Here is a 22732-nt window from a genome sequence, read left to right on the forward strand (position 1 = left end):
TCAATGTTGCATTTCGAACAGACTTATAGTTGTCCCAATCACTATCGGCCCTAGTTTTCAACCAGCGCTTTTCAGCCTTTCTCTTTTTCCTTTTTTCTGTCCTGACACAGTCAGTATACCACGGTACTTGGGGACGTAACACTATCTGTTTAGTAACAACAGGGGCATGTTTCTCTAAGATATCACTAAGCGTAGTATCATACAATAAAGCTAGTTCAGTGAGGGTACTAGGTGTGTGCATACAGAGCTCGCTTTCAGCGATGTCTAACTTCAATCTATTCACATCAATAGCAGACAGCTTTCGAAATGATATCAGTTTAGAAGGCAATGGAGGTTTAGAAGAGTTTAGAAAACACATGACTGGAATGTGATCAGATAATATAGAACTATGTGGCCATGGTGACCCAAATACGATATCATCAGACTGACGACATATCATGATGTCAAGGGTGTGACCGTGTACATGTGTAGAGAAATTAACCAATTGTTTACAACAAAGCGATTCGAGAAGATCTACAAAGAGTCTAGCATCTGCATTGGCAGTATCCACATGAATATTGAAATCTCCTATGATCAATAAAGGAGTGTTTGACAACAAATGACATTGAATGTAGTCATTAAATTCTGATACAGAAGATGTAACCGTCACGGGATGTGATTCAGAATAGGGCGGTCTATAGATATTAATTAGTTGCAAGCGAAATGATTTACATGAGATAGAATATTCTGCAAACTCAAAGGAGTCCTTTTCACCCGCAGCAACTTGATGGACGTTGATTGTCTCTTTATAAGCGAGACCGGTTCCACCACCACGACGGCCCATCCGTGGTTGGTGAACAAAACGATATGCAGTAGGGATGAGTTCACGCAGAACTGTTGCATCATTGTCCGTCAGCCAGGTTTCTGTCATGGCAATCAGGTCCGCGTTGCTATCACATATGAAATCATATTGTTATTTATTGTTAATTTGTGATCACTCATGAAACTATACCACTTGATGATTGACTTGTTTATAAAATTGTTTTATTTATGTATTGTGAAAGAAATGTTCCTGTATTTGAATGAAGTTTACTAATAAAACTCAAAATTTTTTTTTTATAAATTAGAGATGTCGCCCCCCCACCTTTCGCCAAATCAATCTTTTAAACACACCGTCTCTCTTTGTTGAGACATTTCATTAGAATGAGAAAGTTCACGAATACTGCTTATGATAATGGCCTCGAAGAATATCATTTAAAGGGCAATCAAATTTCTCTAATAATTTGATTTGCATGAAAGCGTAAAATAAGGGAAACAGAATGGCGAACGTTTGAAACGAGTCGGACTAATAATAACACAGTTATGGCAGTGTATATGAGTGTTTGAAACATGAGATCACTAAAGCTATGCAAATCTCAAATAGGCAATTAGTTACTGGATTGTGACGTTGTTGCGGATAATTATTAACTCTCCCATTCGTGTTGCTGTTTGTCTCCTAAGCGCCTTTTCCCTTGGGGCGATATTCAAAATATATTGTGGATAACATATTATTAAATGTTCTCTAAAAATAAATGACACTCTCGAGTCATATATTTTATAAAAATAACATTTATGATTTATGTCATTTCGTATGTTAGAACAATGGGAAACTTGCCCGGCGCTTCGTCATAGTGACTCTACCGATTCAGAAAATTGAAGAGCCCATATACGTTTAGTGATTACAGCTTACAAAATGAAATATTCATAACTTTCTTTTTTTTGTCCGATTTTGTCAAACTTGTACCAGCCTGCTCCTCAGTTTTCTATTAGAATAGTTCGCTATTAGTACGAGACGATTATATCCTGGTGAAGGTGAATATAGTTTGTGAGTTTTCTAATTCCTTGTGCGTAAAACTCATAGAAATGCCCCTGAAAAAGATTGAATTTGCAAATGCCCTCGAAGTCGAAATATGATGAGATTGAGCTCTAAAGTTGGACCTAACATTCAAATGACTGTAGTTCCACATTATTAAAGTCCCACTGTATAAGGATGTTCAGCTAGCTCAATTTAGCCATCTCTGTTTCAATTTCCTGATTGTAAAACCTCAAACTACACAATTTATTATTATTCGCTTCATAATCTAAACACCTTTCTCAATATAGTTTCTCTCACCTTTATTGTATGACCAGAATACAACTTTATCTGTTACAATTTTGGAAGATGAGGAAAAGAGAAAGAAGGAAGAAGGTATTATCACAATATACATAAAAGGTTCAGGTGGGATAATATGTGAAATCACTGAGTACAAGTACATAAGAAAAGAAGGAAAATGATACAAAGTAAACAATAAACGGGAAGAAGGAAGATGGAAAAAAATGTTTCTTTCTGCCCACTTTTTATTAAAATACTTTCTTTACACCTTTAGTGTCCCTCCCCTGGCTATTATCGACTCCAACTTTCATGTTGAATATGTTATGGTACTAAATTGGCCTCTGCATTTATCTTGAGTTTTTTATTTACCTCCATTCTTTCAAGTTTTCAATTATATATATGCATTTTTTGTGTATTTCAAATGTCACATTTTATGTAAATCAATTGTGTTATATACTAATATTGTTATTAGAATATTTTGGATCTGATTTTTTCAATAAATGCAGAAACATCTGCTAATTGTACTGCCGTCTCTGTAGAACGCACATTATTGCCACAAAAACTGCTTCACTTCTGACAATATAATCTAGTGAATTTAAATGCACATAATAATAAAAGCTATTAACAGCTAATATTCGTTTCTTTTTGTGAAGTTCGTAAGTATATAGGTGTATTCTAATAAAATATTTTTAACAATCATTATTCGTTTGAGTTATTTGAAGTTTGAAATGTAATTGATGTAGTTTTGGACATTTGGACCTGAATAATAGGAGAAAAGGCGTGTGTGTGTGTGTGTGTGTATGGGCGTGTTTGGGTGTGCGTCATGGGTCGCATGGTAGGGTGGGGATGGGGAGTGGTAGAGTGTTTGATTGAATGGGGGTATTTCTTTTCTTCTCATCAATCGTACAATCTATGCTTTTAACATGTATTGAATTATGTCAAGATGAAAAGCAACTGTATTTCTACGAATGATTTGTATTGTTATGGAACCAATACAAAAACTATGAAAAAAGTGTATTGGGGAGGGATTCGAACACGATATCTTGTGTATTGGCAATTCTCTTAGGAGGGTAATTGTCCTAGGAGGTAAATGTGCTAGGGGTGTGGTTTTCCTCCGGAGTAATTGTCCTGATACGGGTATTAATAAAAGCAGAAAAAACGAGGAAAAAAAAGTAAGAGGGTAAGAGGACACTTTTTTTTTTTTTTTTTTGTCTCGAAATTTGAAAATTTGACATTTCGCTCCGTTGGGGGGGGGGGGGGTAAAGCCAACTTTTTTAGGTCAGCCATTGGTATAATTTATTTATTTACTCTTTTAAAAATTATTATAAAAAAAAAAAAAAAAATCACACATAAAAAATACCAAGGGGGGGGGGGGGGTTCGACCCCCGAACCCCCCCCCCCTGCGTACGCGCCTGGCTGTGACCATGAAAATCTCAAGATATGTAGTTGTGATATATAATTTCCGAACGGAAACAACTAGTCGGTAGATTTTAGTCAAGAAACATTGTTTTATAGCTTAATTTATATCTTGGCCTTGAGAGGGAGCTATACAACATAAAGAGTTTATTATTTACAATTGCATAACTTTAGACTCGATTTCAACCGCGACAACGATCACTGAATATTGTAAGACCGCATATGCGTCCTATATGTTCATTTGAACCAAATTCATGACCCCATACCAAAACTTTGTATTACCTTTAAGGTCGACTGCTCCTTTAATTTAACGAGTGTAAATAAAAAAGAGAGGCTTTTTTTTTTTTTTTTTTTTTTTTAGTTGCAGTGGTTTACCCTGCAATATCTCATATCTCTCTCCCTCTCTCTCTCTCTCTTTCTATCTCTCTCTTTCTCTGTCTCCCCAATGACCCTGTTGTTGCATTAACTTTCTGTTCTGTACAGCCAGAACTCGTATCATTCATCATTGTGTGCGCTTAGCTCAGACATGTCAGGGCTTCATCGCTCCTTCTTTCGCATAGTCATGGCAAGGACGAGCTTGTCTAATCCCTCATTAACTTTTTACAGCCTCTGTGTACACTTGTATCCAAACTGTATTCATGGTAACTGTTATGGGGGACTTTCGTCCGAGTTCTAAGCTTCCTCCCATATTTGACACCCCCTCCAAATCCACACCCTCTGTTTGTCTGTATATCTCTCTCTCTCTCCCTCGTTTCCCGATATATTTTTTATTCCAACTCTACATCATCATGTTCATTATTTTTGTGTATTAATCTACTTCTCCAATTTTTTTTTCTCTCTCTCTTTCTCCCGTCTTTATATTTTCTCTCATTAGGTTTCCTATTTGTTGATTTAAGCTTTATTATCCCTATAAAGTTCCGTAGGACTTTTTCTTTTCCTCTCTATCGTTTTCATCATCCTCATGGATGTATTTCTTTTTATTAAGTAATTTATTTTTATTTAGTAATTTGTCTTTATTATTATTTAGATATTATAAGCGGTTTCATTGTTTCAAGTATTTTTCTCTTCTCTTTCGTCTTTATCACGTTTACTTCCTCTCCTTTGTGTCCTCTCCCATTAATCCTTCAACCCATCGTTATCTATCAATATTTCTTTCTTTCTCCCATTCTTTCTATGCCTCTCTCCCTCTTTCTTTGTATACTCACTCCCCCCCCCCCCCCCCCCCCCCCCCGTCTCTCTGTGTTTCTCTTTATACACTTCTCTCTTTCTCCTTGCACTTTTTGTAATTCTTTATTTCTTCTCTTTATCCCGTCCCCCTCTTTCTCTTTGATTTACCCTTTCTCGATCTCCGTCTTCCTCGCAAAAATGCCCCTTTATCTATTTCTATCATTTTTTTTTAGACCTCAACCCCTACATCTATAACCCCATCCTCCCCTTGTTTTTCTTTTCTGTCTGTTTACCATTCCACCCCACAAATACCATGGATAACACTACTGTACTTTTAGAGGGGCTTATACGGTTCGTTGCCTCCATTGCCATGACTTGAAGAAAATAACAAACTATTCATTCCCAGTTTCTCCTTTCATCAATCCCGATGCCGCCGCTCAAGCCGCATCGCCTCTGACCACGCAACTATTTTTCATTTCTTCAAGTTTTAGCCGAGGATGCAACTTTTGGGATATAGACTTGGAATATTTCAGGTATTCATGAGGACAAACTTGGGAGAAGGAAAATCAACATAGAGTAATTTGCGCGTTTTGAGATGGCGACAAGGTAGGTTTTTAGACGTTTAAAGACCAGAATTTTACCCCCAATGAATAGAAAAATCATTTCTGTCATGGGGGACAAATTGTTCAAAAGATCACCGGATCTATACTTTCAAAAAGACTTTTTAAACACTGCATAATTGCACATTCGTGTCACTTTCCTTCCAATCTAAGATAGACTTTGCAAGTTTCTCTAACTTATAAATTTTGAAAAAAATTAATCTCTTTCTTCAATGCCTTAAAGGTACCATGTCCCATTTGCAGGCCAAAAAAAAAGAAAAAGTTAAATTCCAACTGCATTTGAAAGATAATACTAATTTAGAACTTCCCTAAAAAAGGTGGGGCTTGAAAATGTCTTCAAGTGGGAAAATAACGACTATTAGTTGTCAAATCGACTTTAGGGCTATAGAGCCCAAAAGTAATAGTCTTGATTTTCAGACAATTGTACCGAATGGTCATACGTTTTATGCTGCGCAAAGATTCAATCAGTTTAGTCTTGGCCATCACAAGAAGTGGTTTATTGATGTAGACAAATGCTCATGTACCCTTTACAACTCTTTTCATGTATGTTATTACCAAAGAAAAAAAGCCAGTCAGTCACTCAATAGTGTCTGACAGTGAAGTCTAGCAAGTAAACGGGTTTCCTTGCATAATTTGAATATGAGGACACTGCTAACCTTTAAATTTCACAGATAGGATATACATGACATATTCATAATTCCTGCAAAGTCCTACAGAATTTGAGGTTGGCTGCAAAAGGGACGTAGTACCTTTAAAGGTATGTGTTATTTGCAGGTCAAAAAATAAAAAGATTCTAACCGCATTTGAAGAAAAAATACTTATCTAGAACTTCCCTCAAAACGAAACGGTTCGAAAAGGGCTTTTTGTGGGAAAATAACGACCATTAGTTGTCAATTCGACAGGCCGGTGATTCGGGGCAGCCTGGCTAGGTGAGTGGAGATCGATCTACGAGCCGCATGGTTGGGGTAAAAAAGAGCGATTTAAAAATAATAAGGATAAATCGTTTATTTAACGTAAATTGTTTTGTTATTCTTTCTTGAAATCGGTTTTTTAAAAACAACAAAGGACAGGCTTGACTCTCTTTTTTTGCGTAGCTAAAGTCTTGAGGATGTTTTCCATTAACTTAAAAATAACCTATATAAGGAATGTACCAGTTTGAGTTTAAAAAAATAAACGTGAGGTTTAAAAGTGAAAAGTGAGCAGGCGCCGCCCGAATTTTAACTCCGCGCTAAAACTTCAGCGGTGACCGAGCGATGCCCTGAAATCCAAGCGGTGCCCGGGCGGTGCCCGAAATTGGCTAAAAACTTGCTACCCGGCCACCGAGCAGGCTACTTTTTGGGGCTGTGACCACAATCTACTCCTAAATTACAGTAATGACACTTGAATATTAAAGATAATGAGGCTTGTTTTTGGTCTTTATCTGATCCAAGTAGAATTGTTAGTTTTTAAAAAAAGCCACCTGTGCTTCTACTCATTTAAATAGAGTTTCCTGAAAATAAACAACCAGTTTCCTGAAATTTGAAGGAATTTTCTTAAAACTTTCAGGGAAGTATAGAAAGAAGACGGGTTTCCTTGCATAATTTGAATACTAGGACACTGCCAACGTTTGAATTTCACAGATACTGTTGGACATATATGACATATTCATAATTCCTGCAAAGTTCTACATAATTTGATGTTGGACGTAGTATCTTTACTGGATTTTTTATTTGGATGAATTGCTGTGACGTTTGAATTTTTATATATGTATTTATAGGTTTATTTTGCTTTCTAATGGATCCGTACAATATGGCAGGTATAGAGCTTGTGAAGCCTGGCAGAGCCCTTGCCGGGGGTTCCGGGGCGGAGCCCCAGGATGCTATCGAGTTTATTTGACTCTCAAGAGAGAAATTGTCTTTAATACCCCCTTCACATACACGGATTTCTCTTGCGAGTCCTTACGGATTGCGAACTCGTAGTCATTCGCAAGCATCGGTAAATAACTCGCCGGTATCCGTAAATAATTAGTCACAACTCGCAACAACTCGTAGACACTCTTTAGGATCCGTGAAAGGAGAGGCCAATTTTTTTGACATGTCAAAAATCTTCTTACGATTTTCCACGGATTGATTTGTCCGTAAACAGCTCGTAAATAGCTCGTAACAATCCATAAGTGTCCCCTCGTAGACTATTCACAGGAACGAGGCCATTGCTTAGTCAATGATATAATGTGAAAGCCAATGAAAAATAATATTATGCGCTTTTCAAAGCAACGTAGAATAGGTTTTGGTGCATTATTATAAAATAAACTCTAATCCAATCGCGGTAGAGGTTTACGGTACACCATGTGTAAAGTCCTAGAAGGACTAAGGAAAGTGGATAGAAAATAGAAGTGAAATAGAAAGGCGAGAAAGTGGAGGTTGGAAGGAAGAGTATCTTTCGGAAGTGAGTATAGTCCTGAAAAGGACTGTAAACCAGAAAGTTGTAGATAGGATGAGAGGTTTGAGTATAAGAAGACTGGATTGAGTTGGAGAAGACGGACAGTCAACCTGTCCGAAACGTCGAGTCTACTCTCCTGCTCCTGCTCTGCAACTCTACTCAACTCTCCAACTCAATCCAGTCTTCTTATACTCAAACCTCTCATCCTATCTACAACTTTCTGTTTACAGTCCTTTTCAGGACTATACTCACTTCCGAAAGATACTCTTCCTTCCAACCTCCACTTTCTCGCCTTTCTATTTCACTTCTATTTTCTATCCACTTTCCTTAGTCCTTCTAGGACTTTACACATGGTGCAGGCGCGGATCCAGGATTTCTTAGGGGGGGGGGGGGCCCAAATTTGAAATTATGCGAGCCAAATATTGGTACGTAATGGCGACCAACAGTGACGTAATGCGGGGGGGGGGGGTCGGTGCAAGGGGGGGGGGCGAGTTTCCCCCTCCCAGGCTTTGAAGTTTCATTATATTATTAGAGAAAGAAGACGATTCGTTGTACCGTTCTCGAAAATAATTCTCGTCTGAATTTAGTTTTTTTTCCCTCCCGCGCAAAGCGCGGAAAATTTTACGATTTGTTAAATTATTAGAGAAAGAAGACGATTCGTTGTAGAGTTCTCGACTCTTAATCCTTGTCTAAATTCAGTCCCCCCCCCCCCCCTCCACCTCCTACGCGAAGGAGGGAGCTTTGACGTTTAATTAATCTTTTAAATAAAGAAGACGATTCGTTGTACCGTTCTCTACCCTTTATCCTCGTCTGATTTCAGTTTCCCCCCCTCCCGCGCGAAGGGCGGAAGCTTTTACGTTTCATTAAATCATTAGAGAAAGAAAACGATTCGTTGTACAGTTTTCGACTCTTAATCCTCGTCTGAATTCAGTTCCTCCCCCTCCCCCTCCTGCGCGAAGCGCGGAAGCTTTGACGTTTTATTAAACTATTAAAGAAAGAAGACGATTCGTTTTACCGTTCTCGACCCTTTATCCTCGTCTGATTTCAGTTCCCCCCCCCTCCCGCGCGTAGCGCGGAAGCTTTTACGTTTCATTAAATCATTAGAGAAAGAAAACGATTCGTTGTACAGTTCTCGACTCTTAATCCTTGTCTAAATTCAGTCCCCCTCCCCCTCCTGCGCGAAGCGCGGAAGCTTTGACGTTTTATTAAACTATTAAAGAAAGAAGACGATTCGTTGTACCGTTCTCGACCCTTTGTCCTCGTCTGATTTTAGTCCCCCCCCCCCTTTCCGCGCGAAGCGCGGAAGCTTTTACGTTTCATTAAATCATTAGAGAAAGAAAACAATTCGTTGTATAGTTTTCGACTCTTAATCCTTGTCTAAATTCAGCCCCCCCTCCCCCTCTTGCGCGAAGCGCGGAAGCTTTGGCGTTTCATTAAACTATTAAAGAAAGAAAACGATTCGTTGTACCGTTCTCGACCTCTATCCTCGTCTGATTTCAGTTCCCCCTTCCCGCGCGAAGCGCGGAAGCTTTTACGTTTCATTAAATCATTAAAGATTCGTATTACCGTTCTCGCCTCTGAATCTTCGTCTAAATTCCCCCCCCCCCCTCCCCTCCTGCGCGAGGCTTTGACGTTTTATTATTAGAGAAAGAAAATGATGCGTTGTACCGTTCTCTATACTCTTAATCCTTGTCTGAATTTCAAAGATGTTCTTTGTCTTCTCCTTTTTCTTCCTACGTCCTCTTCCGATTGGAGAAGGGGGACCGCCCCCCCCCCCCCCTGGCTACGCGCCTGTGGTCAGATAAACACATCTTGATACCTTGTCCGACCCCGCAATCTCAGGGGTTTAAGGCAATAAATTACGATCAGATAAGCATTCAGGGGCCCGCCTTAGGGCCCCTGGTGGGGTCGAGGCGGCGGAGCCGGCCCCGGAAGCTCAGGGGTTTTAGGCGTTTATTAAAGGTCAGATGAGCACATTTTTGTGTATACCTTATTATTTTGTGACACTGGCAAGTCACTATTTGGCGTGGGGTCTAGGGGGCGGAGCCCCAAAAAAATCAGGGGTTTTAGGCATTAAATTACCGTCAGATGATCATCTAAGGGCCCGCCGTAGGGCCCTAGATGCAATCCAGGGGGCAAAGCCCCCGGAAGCTTAAGGGTTTTAGGCATTTAATCACGGTCAGATGAGCATATTTTGATGCCTCATTATTTTGTTAACACTGGCAGTTAACTATTCTCACTTTCTTGCTCTCATTCTATTTTATTTCTCTTTAATATACTTTGTCAAGAAAAATGGGGGGGGGGGGGGAGCTCGAGGTTCTCGATCCCCGCCTTACCTCGGGCCCTGACATGTACGAATCTCAAGAATCATATTTTTTGCCTGGTTCTAAATTCAGGAATTTGTCATTTTTCAACAAACACATACAAACGTATAATTTACTAAAAAGAGAGGAAAAATTTCGGAAATGATGTCATTTCAGCATTATTTGTAATCCACCGTTGTGGAATTAGAAATAAACCACGCTTGATTTTGATTTCCCCCAAGCCCCCCCCCCCCCTCCCCTCTATCAGTACGCCAGTATCTCCTCTTTTCCTTCCTTTTTTCTTTCCCTTTCCTCAGCTTCTCTCTTATTTTTTTTTGATGGGGGAGGGGGGGGGGGGGGGGGGGAACAGCCTGGGAGGCAAGGCCCTTTCGGCCCCCGATCTCCTTCTTCCCCCTTTTCTTTTCTTCTTCCTCTTCTTTCTTTCCCTTTTTCTCCTTTTTCCCTTTCCCTTCTTTTCCTTTCTTCTCTCTTTTTTTTTTTTTTTTTTTTTTTTTGCGGGGGGGGGGGGGGGGGCCAAGGCCCGCTCGGCCCCCCCCCCTGGATCCGCGCCTGCATGGTGTACCGTAAACCTCTACCGCGATTAGTCATACCACCATGCAAACCTTCAAACATCATCCAAACTCTAATCCATCCCTTGATATTTCAATTGCACTAGCTGCTCCTATTGTGTGCTCTTTTTATCACTCTTCCTGATCTAAGGGTGCTATCTTTATTTGATCATCAACAGAAACAAAATTCTAGTACACGATCTTTCCGAAGCGTGACCAGATTCAAAGTATGCTTAAAGAGAGGCATTGATGTATGTTGAAGAAAAAATAGGATTAAGATCTTATGCAACGCTTCGAAATGTAAAAGAAGAGTATGTCTAAACGCTGCACAATGCATTTCGTTTTGGTATTATCTTCCATCTCAGAGTGATTATAGACGTTATTTATATGGTTAACAAAGATTAAGCCGTCGGTTCTAAGAAGATAATGCTTCAAAACAAATCCAAAAAGCTATTTATTTCTTTATTCAGGGTCTGTTTCTACTGTTTATTCTATATTTATTTCCAACCCTCGAAAACGAATTCATTATGCAGTTCACAGAGATAAGTTTGCGTATATAGGATAACTATATATATATATATATATATATATATATATATATATATATATATTTATATGTACATATATAAATGAATTATCTAGTGTGTTTATTTTGCTTCCTAATGAATCCGTACAATATGGCAGCTAGAGCTTGAGGGGCCTGGCAGAACCCCTGCCGGGGGTTCCGGGGCGGAGCCCCAGGATGCTCCCGAATTTATTTGACTTTAAAGAGAGAAATTGTCTTTAAGAGAGAAAGAGAAGTTATGTCTTAAATGAAATGAAAGGAAACTTGAAAGTCAAATAGCCCTTTTATTTCATTTTAGAAATAATCTCTGATCCATCGCTTGATATTCAAATTGCACGGCTCCTACTGTGTGCTCTTGTTAACACTCTCCTTGATCTATAGCTATGGGCACAACCCCCAAAAGTAGCCTGCTCGGTGGCCGGACGGGAGTTTTTAGCCAATTTCGCCGGGCACCGGTAGTTTAGGGCATCGCTTGGTCGCCTCTGAAGTTTTAGCGGGAAGTTAAAATTCGGGTGGCGCCTCCTCACTTTTACTCGCCGCCCAAAATACGCTTGGTACCGACCTAATCGAGCGTTCGCCGTCGAGCGATTTAGGTCACAAATCGAAGCCGCTAGGTCAAAGGCTGCCGAGCTGGCGCAGCCCGGACGCCGACCGATCCAGTGGGTCGCGACCGCCCGGACACCGAGCATTTTTTGGTGCGGCGAGTGAATAGTGAGAAGGCGCCGCCCGAATTTTAACTCCGCGCTATAACTTCAGCGGCGACCAAGCGATGCCCTAAAACATGCGGTGCCCGGCCATTATTGGCTAAAAACTCGCCGCCCGGCCCCCGAGCAAGCTACTTTTGTTGGGTTGTGACCATAGCTTAATAACACTAATCAATGCCATAACAACTTCCGTAACCATGGTTAGTTGGTTGAGTCCGTGAGGCATTACTTGTAGCTTTCTGTACAGAATTGAATCTGTTAATGAGTTAATGATGTAATTTTTCTTCTTCGTTGTCATGAGATATTTGTTTTGATTATATCTAGCGAGTTTCCACAAAACGGGCAGAGGAAGTATTTGGCGAACCCCCGCAACCATGGTGCGTGGAGCCCCGCTCAACCCGAAAACATCAACAACAACAACGATGGCGGGGCTGGCCGGTCTTCGTCTGCCACGTCGCGGCGCGATCCAAGGGTCCATCCCGTAAACGATCAGGGGCAGTTAGTAGATCCGGAAAGGCAGGGCGAGGAGAGAGGAACAAGAACCCGCAATGGAAATGGAAAGTGGTTTTGCTGCGTGTGCGGTATCGTGATCACTATCTTGATCGTCATCAGCATCGTCGTCGTCGTTGTAGTCTTGTGGGCAGTGACAGGTATGAACTTGATTATCTTTCCTTTTTGTTCTTTCTCTCTATCTATCTCTGATACCTTACTCAAACTGACAAGACCAACACCAGATCGACAAAAGACCCAACGAAAATTATGATATTACATTACGTCTTTGGCCAGGAATCGGTAGGTTCGGAGTCAGTTTGAAGTCGGTTTGGCGGTGTGACTGGGGTATATATCTGTGTTTATCGTCGTTTCACTGTTTTCTTTCTCGCTGACTGTCTCTCTCTCTCTCTCTCTATCTCCCCATTTCTCTCTCCCTCTCTCTCTCTCCATCTTTCTTTCTAATTCTAACTGCGACGAAGTATCAAGGACCAAAGCAAAACTCTACCCAAATAGGATGACATAAACATAACACTGTCAAGTAAGATCGAAATATGCAAAAACTCGCGTGTTCTCAATCCTGACTATTTGCATTGTAGATTTGAACATCTTGGCCAATGACTACAGACACATATTTATTTTGTAGATAGTACTCAAGACTTGTAATGAGTGGCCTATCAACCCATGGGTGTTGAGTAAAGGTGAAGAGTCAACATTGCCCTAAAGACATCCTTTGTTGGTGCCGTATCGAATTATAGACTATTAAGGTGCACGTGTGCGTATCTTGTGGATATCCGTTTATGGGGATTCATGATTGTCGGGGAAGGGAGGGGGACCGACCGATGTGTACTTCAGATTGGATTTAGCCGGGGAAAGGGCTAGTGTCCCCGTGTGCCCCCTCCCCAATCCACCACTGAGTAAACCGTTCAATACATGAAACAGGAGATATCGGTCTCGTGAACCTTCATATATCACTTATATTAAGGCCCGCGAGACCGAAATTCTCGGTCTTTCATGGTGTTGGTTCCGCGAGCGAGATGAAGGAAGGGTGTATCTAAGTGAGAGAGGGAGAGACGGGAAGAGGAATAGAGGAACTACCTAAGGAGGATTGAAAAAGAAGCTCCTCAATATCACTAATTACTGGAGTGAGAGAGGGAGAAAGAGGGAGAGACGGGAAGAGGAATAGAGGAACTACCTAAGGAGGATTGAAAAAGAAGCTCCTCAATACCACTAATTACTGCTGAATAAATGATATTAAAGTGAATAAATAAAAGAGAAATATATAATCAAATGACTGAATGAAGAAACATGTATACATTACAAATAAATAATTGAACAGATAATTAAATATGGGCTTCATTGATTTTCTTTTCTTTACAGGTTTCCAGTTTGGCTCGTCAGCAGCACCCGTCACCGCACCTACAACAGTGGTAGCAACAGCAACAACGACTGCCATCCCTGCGACGTTTGATACAATAATGGCAACCAATGAAGACGTGACTGCAGAAATAGTGACATTTGACATGACGACCATGGACTCAATGGTGAGTCAGACAGGTGAGACCAACACGTGGGCGACGACGGGTGAGACCAACACGTGGGCGACGACGGGTGAGACCAACACGTGGGCAACGACGGATGAGACCAACACGTGGGCGACGACGGATGAGGCTACGTCAACAATCAATTAAACTAAATATTTCAAATCCTGGAAAAAAATATGATGCATTCCATTGGATAAAGAAGATTTTAATTCATGATTATCCGCGGGTGTATTTTTAAACTCATATTGATTACCTCTGCGTAAGGCCGTTTACGTACTGCTACTAGTGGTTCTGGTCGTTGCTCCTTTATTCCCGGATCTCAAAGGGTTCGAATGGGGGAACGTATATAGTGGAAGGGGAGGGGATAATGGGCATAGCCTTCATAGCTGTATTCAACACGCCATCGATGTTTAAAAATTGAAGAGAAAATAATATTCTACATTCCGTCTTAGCATAAAAATGTTTTAAAAAAATGTTTCTTACAATAGTGTGATAACGTTATTTGAGAAGGTATGGAGCAAAATTTAAGAAACAAAAGAAGAAGAAGAAGAAAAAAGAAAAGAAAGAAGAAGATGATGGTATGGAAGAAGAAGAGAGATGATGTGTGTGTATGTGAGATAGAGAGAGAGAGAGAAATAGTGAGAGAGAGAGAGAGAAATAGAGTGGAAAGAGAGATTGAGAATGGAAAGAGGGTTAGGCAAAGAGAAATAGAAGAAGAAGGAGAAGAAGGAGGAAAAGGAGAAGAAAAAAGAAGAAGAAGAAAATGAAGAAGAAAAAATGTGTTTCTGCGAAAGGCGGAAGAGGGATTCCGAAGAGGATCAAATAGAAATGGGAGATGGAAGGTAAATAAGAGATAACAAGATAAGCAAAAGAAGAATAAAACGAAAGAAGAGAAAGAGAGAAGGAGAGAGAAAGAGAGAAAGAGAGAGAGAGAGAGGTGTGTATGTGTTGTGTATCTTTTTCTGTTTGCTTGGCTGTAAACATGGTAAAAGTACTGAATAAATAAAAGTTCTGGAAAGTCCAATACAAGTTCTCAAAAAAAACTTGGTCCACGTCTCTCCCATCTCCCTCCTTTATTATCGGTTAGCCGCAAATATTCACGCTTTTGTGCCTCGAAGCCTAACAATCAACCTATAATAACGAAATCTTACAAATGTTACCCGTGTTCCCAAAGTAGACAACTGCACAATCTCTCCAGGCGAGACTGAAAAGAGCAAATATTACATAATTTTACAAAGAGAGTGTGAAGAAAGCAACAGCAACAAACTAATCAACCGCGTAAAGCCAACAAAGTAAGCCCATTTTTTTTTTTATCTCGCGGGGGGAGGGGGATGGGGGAGGGCTCGGTAGGGGTTGTGGGAGGGAATAGCCAGGTACAAGACTCAGGCCTACGGTTTATCAGTACTTTCTCTCTATTCTTTTGATGACGTAGCAAGGGGTAAAAATGTTTGACTGCCAAGAACACTGTTGTTAGAACAAATCGGGTGAGATCTTTGGGGGCGGCTTCCACACAAGGATTTATCTTCGTATTGAATCTAAACGAATTTAGGTTTTTAGATGATTTTATTGAGTCTGGGCGTGCATTTCCACAAATCTGGACCATGATGTCTTATTGATGTATGCAGGATCAATATTTCTGGATTTATTAAATGAAAGTTAAATGAGTTCCGAGTATCGGGTAAGAATGGATATAGTTCTATTTAATACAAAAACATTATTAAATGAATCGAATCAGGAAGCGGTTTATTCATGAAATCAAAAGCCCAGGGCGCACGAAGCCCAAGGGCTGGAATTCGAACCCTTAACATTTGGATTGAGAGTGTTAAGGTGGATGAATCCCTATATCACGACACCTCCACTCAAAATTAAAGGTCTACGAAAATTCACCATTGATGAACATTTTAATAGAACACGATCGCAAAGGCATTCAAGAAATCACCTCGAGAGCATTGTCAATACCCCACATCATGTTTATACATTTTCTCAAACTCAGCTTAAATTGTATTTACTAAATTGGATCTGGGAGATTTATAGGTTCTTTGTCAATTTTATCATGAATCCTCTATTTTGCAGAACATTTTAAAATCTGACCTTTCTTGCTCTTTTACAATATTATATGAGCGGTGTCTCACTTCCTGTTTTTAATACAAGGGCCATTTTAACGTCTTATATTGGATCATTATTTACTTTTAATTTGATCTTACCTTTACTATATTTGTTGTCGTATTTGATGTTATACTCTATTTTTTCTCTCACGTTATTATATATGGAAACATTTTGCATATCTATTTGTATATTACAAAGCAGGGCAACATGAAGGATCATTTTTTAATTTTTGTTATCGTAACTTATTTCATATTGTTAGTTTTACTTGTTTATCGTTGTGCTGTGATGTCAATATGCTTTATTTATTTTATTTGTTGTCTTTTTCTTCCTACTGTTATTTGTATGACTTTGTTTTGAGAAATTTGTATATAAATTATGTGTATTTTTATTGAGACAAGACCGGTTTTTAATCTGAGTGAGATACCCTGTATAAATATGTGAAATAAATGAATAAATAAATAAATGAATAAAATATAAAGCACTGCAATGCTATCAATTTTCAAAAAGTGTTCTGGACATGGCTATTGAAATTGCCTTACCTTCATTATTCGAAAGTCTTTGCAATTGTACCCCTGGAAAAAAGATAGGTTTTACGTCTTTGATTCATTGCTACATAATTTCGGCCATGAATTGCTTCATAATTATTATGAAGCAATTCATGGCCAAAATTATTTCACCTGCTGAAAGATTGAACACAGATCCAATCAATTTACACGAAATCAAATCAAATCAAATCAAAATGATGGATATTGAATGTGCAATGAGGCTTATACTAGAGGGTCACATATTTCGGACTTTACAAATTATAAGCATACATATGTTGCGGGATGATTTGAATTTTTATTGGCATACTTTTAATACATACGCATATTTTACTAATAATCTAAATTAGATAATTATCATTCTATGAGCAATGGAGAAAAACGAATCAGTAATGTGAAAAAGTCGGACAACGGGGGATGCAGAACAAGTTATTTAATGATTATAGATAGATATTTAGATTCTTGTATTGATCCATATTCAAAACATAGGAAATTGGCCTCCACTGGCAGCACAAAAACAAAATACAATGATGTTACAAGATAACTGATAAACACTTCGTCATAAACGTCACATAACTGTACATAACATCATACGAGAGTCATGACATTAAAAAAGTCATAAATATACATGCATTACGTGATAATATGGCAATCCTAAGAAAGGAGTCGACATTTACAAAATGCACAAAGCTTAAACGTGTCTACAACCACAATAAGAATAACAATTGTTAATTACGAAATCTGCCATTTTTAATTCTATTTGAAATATTTACATTAGTCACTTTGTTTTGAAAGCGATATACATGTAGTATGTATTCAAACTGTTTTTGCAACCATGGCTACTATAAGTTTATGGTAACCAAAATGAACAAAGTTCAAACGTCATGTCTACAAACACAACAAGAAGAACGATGATTAAGCAAGTTTCTAAATTAGTCCCTTGTATTTCTAAGTTTTGTGGACATTCTGTCGTTGCATGGAATCTTGATATTATCAATGAGCCAGGGTTTCGACTGTTGCTATGACAATACAAAAAACATTATCCTTCTTTATTGTCTGGTTTGACCATGCAATTTTTGGGGTTTTATTGTAAAGGGTTAGGGAATTATACTGTAGATTTCGACCATCATTTCGAATCACTCAGGTTTAACAAGGTCCTTCTTAATCAGAGAAACCTGTCATGTTTCTTACCTGAGTAGATACGTTTTTCTTTTTTTCTTCTTTTTTAGGAAATTTGTATGAAAGACAAATTAACAATGTCATCGATTCGATCAGGGGGTGTGCGTTTCGGTGGGGCATCACCTTCTTTTCATCTTCCTTTCCCTCTCCCTTTTATGGTTTTCTCTTTAATTTCATCTTCCCTCCATTTTCACTGAACATGCTTAATGCTCGTTACATTACTGGTTGCATGACTAGTCTAAAGCCAAGATAGCTAAAACGAAACCCCACATAATGGGGATATCTGAAGGAAACAAATCTAAATAATTTATTTGTCCATCTACCCTTTCAAAATAGTTTTGAAAACATTTATATAATGATTTTTAAAATTTAACAAACTGTGACGTACTAATCAAACTTTGAAGAATCTAAATGCAAAATTCTGCTTAACGGTTACATCTTAACGACTGACCATAACACCTTTATATTCTTCCAACTTGTCGTCACCGGCGGGTATGCCGTATTTCTAGTCTAGAATGCAGACTGCCTTAGCCTTGCGATTATCACAATACTCTCTTTTGAACTCGTACTTGTTCTGATCGTCTGCATGTCTACCACGCTTTGTCTTCACCTGAAGACAGACCTTGTCGTCTCTAGAAATACCAGATACTAATTGAGAAGAAAAAAGTAACAAAACAAGACAGAAATACAAACGAATCGTTAGACGTTATTTATCTCGGCAATTCGTTAGAGTTATTTAACTCAGCATCGATAGCATTGTAAAACGTTGATCATGGAGTAATTTCATTAAATATATTTTAACTGAAGGTACGATGCATGTTTACAAATTACTCTGCGTATGAACAGGAGTCGAAAATTATTTTTAAAGAATCATTTAAGGGATAATAATAATAATAATAACAATAATAATAATAATCTTATTCACCCAGGGTAGCATCTTCAGTAATGCCAGTATTTTTACTATTCGCAGTAGCTTATAAACATTATTACAACACGTTATTGGCCCAATGGCGGATCCAGTGTAAAACTACATTAATTGTACCTTTTTGTGGAATGGGAGCTATTTCGCCGCAAAATATTTTCTAGAACTCAGATTTCAAGGTGATTTACCTTTGTAGTTGGCTGTCCAATTGTATAAAGTCACCATGCTGGAAAAGCCCGAATCGTCACTGCTATCGTTCCTACATGCCCATTGGTCGACCAACTTAAGATCCTTGCCATTTTCCTCGTCAACCTTCAAGAGTCGGCATCCTAGCCACAGTTCTACCTCACCCCCGTCAGCGTGCTTCTCCAGACAGGCATCGGACACGGAGTCGACAATGGTTTCGAGAAGACTTTCGCTCGAAGGCACGATGAGTCGCCCCTCCCGGTCGGCGCACAGGTCTTCAGCGTTATCCCATGTCGTGTCCGGACAAGATATGTAGAGTGTGCTGTCGTCTGCATGTCCGCCATTAAACGTATGGAAATAAGACATGAAACACGTGGATTAGTGAGTATGTATCCCTTTTACCCATTTTTTCTTTTTATAGTTTTGATAATCCCGGGAAAACTTTAGCCAGACTTTTTTTATTTCAGGATGCATACGTGGAGCAAAACGTCACAGTTCTCGGCTGTGTAAATTTTATTAAAACAGAGAGGTGAAAGCGAATCCTGATTCCGTTAAAACTACCCTAGTTTCCTACACCTTGGTAACTTGTATCATATATGAAGTAACCTTATAATCTTCATATATTATGTTATCATGCTGGTTACCCCTGTCATACCATTTGCAATGTGGTTTACAATCTCCTGAGAAGGGTAAATATAATTGCCCGGACAATTTCAATCAAATTTCCAACGAGGAAGTACAAACCCAAAGAAAAAGAAATAAGACAACATCAAACAAGAGTTCTATTGTTTTTCTTTAAATGGTGGTTAGATGGTTTTAAATTCCTAATCTTGAAGACTGTGACAGCAGCCATAAATATTTCCTGCATACGAAACAAAATTGAATTTGTTTATTCATATTCATACTTCTCTTTATCGTGAATGCGTCCGTGTTTCCTGCTGTTACATTGTCATACTCATTCGTCTTCATTTCTAAAATAGAAGGATTTAAAAATAATTAGTATAATTATTCGATATTATTATTATCATTATCATTATTGTTATCGTTATCATTGTTATAGTTATCATAATTGTTCTTATTAGTAGTATTTTTGGTATCATTATTTGTATTATTATTGTTGTTTCATTATCATTATCATGATCGTCATCATGATCACTACTACTATATATATATATATATATAATAAATATTATCATCATCACTATCATCGTCGTCGTCGTCATCATCAGTAGTAGGCTTAAAAGTAATAATAGTTCCTTTCAGAATATATGTATATTGATTTATATTCAAATAAAAAAATATTACCTCCTGAGTCATTTCCTATGATGGATGATGAACTTGAAATGCTTGACATTGATGAAGATTCATACACTAAAGACAGAAAAGAAGAATAAACATTTTAATATCAAAGTTAAACTTATTTTCGAATTAATCACGAGGGGAACTATCATTTTCGTTAAACAAAGAGATCGAGCAATAGAAACAAAACAACAACAATAAATTATCTTCGGAAGGGGAATAAAGGGATCAGATATCTGCAAATTATTATTATCATTATCACTATTTGTATTATTATTATTATTATCATTATTATCAATACAATCACCAATTATTAATATTATCATCATCGTCATTATGATCACCATCATAGTCATCGTCGTCGTCATTGATGTCGTCATCAAAAGTAATAATAACAATAGCTTCTTTCAGAATATATGTATATTGATTTAGATTCACATGACAAATATTACCTGCTGTGTAATTTCCTTGGAAGGATGATGAACTTGAAATGCTTGACATTGATGAAGATTCATGCTCTGAAAACAAAAGAAATAGATTATAATAGACATTTTAATATATAGGTTTAACTTATTTTCTAAATGTTCACTAGGGGTACGATTATTTCCGCTCGACAATGCGAATTTAAACAAAGAGATCGAGCAGCAACCCCCCCCCCCACACACACACACACACTTCGGATGAGGAATACAGGCATTTATTATTATTATTATTATCATAATTATTTTTCATATTATTATTATTATTACTATCATTATCGTTATCATTATTTTTTATTATTATCATCTTTGATGTTGTCATAATTTTTATCATTTTTGTTATTATTATTATTATTTAATTATATTATCACCTGTTGAGCCGTTTTCTATGACGGATGATGAAGCTGACATGCTTGACATTGATGAAGATTCATGCTCTGAAAACAGAAAAGAAATAGATTAGAATATACATTAATACCTAAGTTTAACTTATTTTCGATATATTCATTCGGGGAACGATTATTTTCGCTCATTAATGCGAATATAAACGAAGAGATAAAGCAGCAGAGAAAAAACACACACAATTTTCTACGGATGAGGAATACAAATATACAGCAATATTTAGAGTGATTGGCATACTAGTTGTACTGCCCCCTTGTGTCGATGAGGATGCAGTGTCTATTACAAGAAAACATGATCAAGGTGAACACATCAACTCTATAACGTGCACGATTGGGATTGAATTAATACCTTGCCAAATCACGTTAGTGCCGGGCTTGGATTTCTTGGATTGAGAGTTAAGTGAGAGACCCTCTATACCGTGACACCTACTTACATAACGATCAAAACATGTTGTATGAGTGTAAATGTGAAATTATGGATCATCGTAACTCACGCAGTGATTGATCGGTTGATGTCATTCCGTCTTCCGGGTTTGTCAGATCGTCTGGAAAAAATACTACAATGTTAATATCATAACATTGGTGTCAAAGGGCCATTTCATGAATGTTTTGTCAAAAAGCATTATAGATTCAATAAAATATTTGTTCTATGATCTCAATTCTTGCACATGTAACAATGATGGATTATACAAACAAATATTATTTTACCTATTTCACTAGTGCTAAGATTTTGGTCTCTCTCTCTCTCTCTCTCTCTCTCTTTCCACCCACTAACCCCTTTCCTTGCGATCACCTGTCAGTCAGCCTGTTGGTATTCCTCTCTTCTTTCCACTCTCTGTCTCTCTGTCTCTCTGTCTCTCTGTCTCTCGCTCTATCTCTCTTCCATCTACTCAACCCCTCCCCTTCGACCCCCGCTGTATGTCTGTCTCTGTCATTCTTTCTCTTTCATTCTCTCTCTCTCTCTCTCCCTCAATCTCTCTTCCATCTCCTGTCTCCATGTTCGTTGATGTTTACCTGTAGCGCTTTTACTTGCTGCTGCTGTGCCGTCCGGTTGAGTAGGAGATGCCGTGGCTCCTGCATTCAAGATATCAGGTTGAAAATTAAGATATTAAATGCAACCAAATAATTAAAATTATATTCCAATTCATGCCCTACAAGTTTTCGTAATACCCATACTATAACACGATAGCAACTACTTTCGAGAAGAAAAAAAAACCTAAGGCAATTTCAATAGCCTTGTGGGACACCTAATAAGTGTTCGAACACGACGTTGACGTACGTTACGTAATTCGAACACGATTTCCATGGGATAAACAATAGTTGAGTTCTGTTTTCAGACCGCAAATGCCTTCAAAGTGCATGGTTATTGCCCTTATTCTATCTATGACATTTCGAGTGCCCTTTTAGAACCTAAAATTGCTATGAAGGAAATTTAAGACCCCAATGTGTGAAATTTAGCCAATACGAGCATACCAATTCAGTTCCACTTTAAAACAAAATACGGTGACAGTTAATTAATTATTTAAATATTATGTTTTTTCAAACTTGACACTCGGTTTTTCATTATCTCACAAAAAATTATTTTGTTTAACGCCTTCTGCAACGGAACTCAATTTTCCCTTCAAGAAAGAGTGTACCTGTTTCATCGTCTTCATCGTCATCTGCGGAAGCGGAGGGGGTGACTTCGGCCGTCACGGTGGTTGGGTTTCCTCA

The 22732-nt window shown here is 38.4% G+C and overlaps 2 protein-coding genes and 1 long non-coding RNA gene across 3 annotated transcripts; 1 reads left to right on the plus strand and 2 right to left on the minus strand.

Moving 5' to 3' along the window:
• The first annotated feature begins 5111 nt into the window (after window positions 1–5111).
• On the plus strand, window positions 5112–14476 carry LOC105443647. Its single transcript, XM_030974854.1, has 3 exons — window positions 5112–5299; window positions 12197–12522; window positions 13742–14476. The coding sequence occupies exons 1-3, from the start codon at window positions 5289–5291 to the stop codon at window positions 14050–14052; spliced, it is 648 nt and encodes a 215-aa protein (XP_030830714.1). The 5' UTR covers window positions 5112–5288; the 3' UTR covers window positions 14053–14476.
• A 2330-nt stretch (window positions 14477–16806) lies between these two features.
• On the minus strand, window positions 16807–20207 carry LOC115919957. The gene is made up of 4 exons (XM_030974712.1): window positions 20146–20207; window positions 19746–19811; window positions 18843–19169; window positions 16807–18380 (listed from the first exon to the last, which is right to left on the minus strand). The coding sequence occupies exons 1-4, from the start codon at window positions 20192–20194 to the stop codon at window positions 18238–18240; spliced, it is 585 nt and encodes a 194-aa protein (XP_030830572.1). The 5' UTR covers window positions 20195–20207; the 3' UTR covers window positions 16807–18237.
• A 1306-nt stretch (window positions 20208–21513) lies between these two features.
• LOC115919749 lies at window positions 21514–22728 on the minus strand. Its single transcript, XR_004062002.1, has 3 exons — window positions 22657–22728; window positions 22034–22093; window positions 21514–21564 (listed from the first exon to the last, which is right to left on the minus strand). It is a non-coding gene; the product is annotated as an uncharacterized LOC115919749 (long non-coding RNA).
• Window positions 22729–22732: the final 4 nt, after the last annotated feature.

Source organism: Strongylocentrotus purpuratus, unplaced genomic scaffold (genome assembly GCF_000002235.5).
Source record: "Strongylocentrotus purpuratus isolate Spur 01 unplaced genomic scaffold, Spur_5.0 spur5_scaffold_7, whole genome shotgun sequence".
In the NCBI taxonomy this organism is placed as follows: Eukaryota; Metazoa; Echinodermata; class Echinoidea; order Camarodonta; family Strongylocentrotidae; genus Strongylocentrotus; species Strongylocentrotus purpuratus.

Excerpts from the sequence above, each read along its gene's own strand:
- LOC105443647 (XM_030974854.1), top strand. Across the intron at positions 12,523-13,741 it reads AGTCTTGTGGGCAGTGACAG|GTTTCCAGTTTGGCTCGTCA; the intron begins GTATGAACTTGA and ends TTTTCTTTACAG.
- LOC115919957 (XM_030974712.1), bottom strand. The coding sequence starts at position 20,194 with ATGTCAAGCATTTCAAGTTCATCATCCATCATAGGAAATGACTCAGGA. Across the intron at positions 19,170-19,745 it reads CGCATTCACGATAAAGAGAA|ACGACAGCACACTCTACATA; the intron begins GTATGAATATGA and ends GCGGACATGCAG. Across the intron at positions 18,381-18,842 it reads TTGGACAGCCAACTACAAAG|TATCTGGTATTTCTAGAGAC; the intron begins GTAAATCACCTT and ends CTTCTCAATTAG.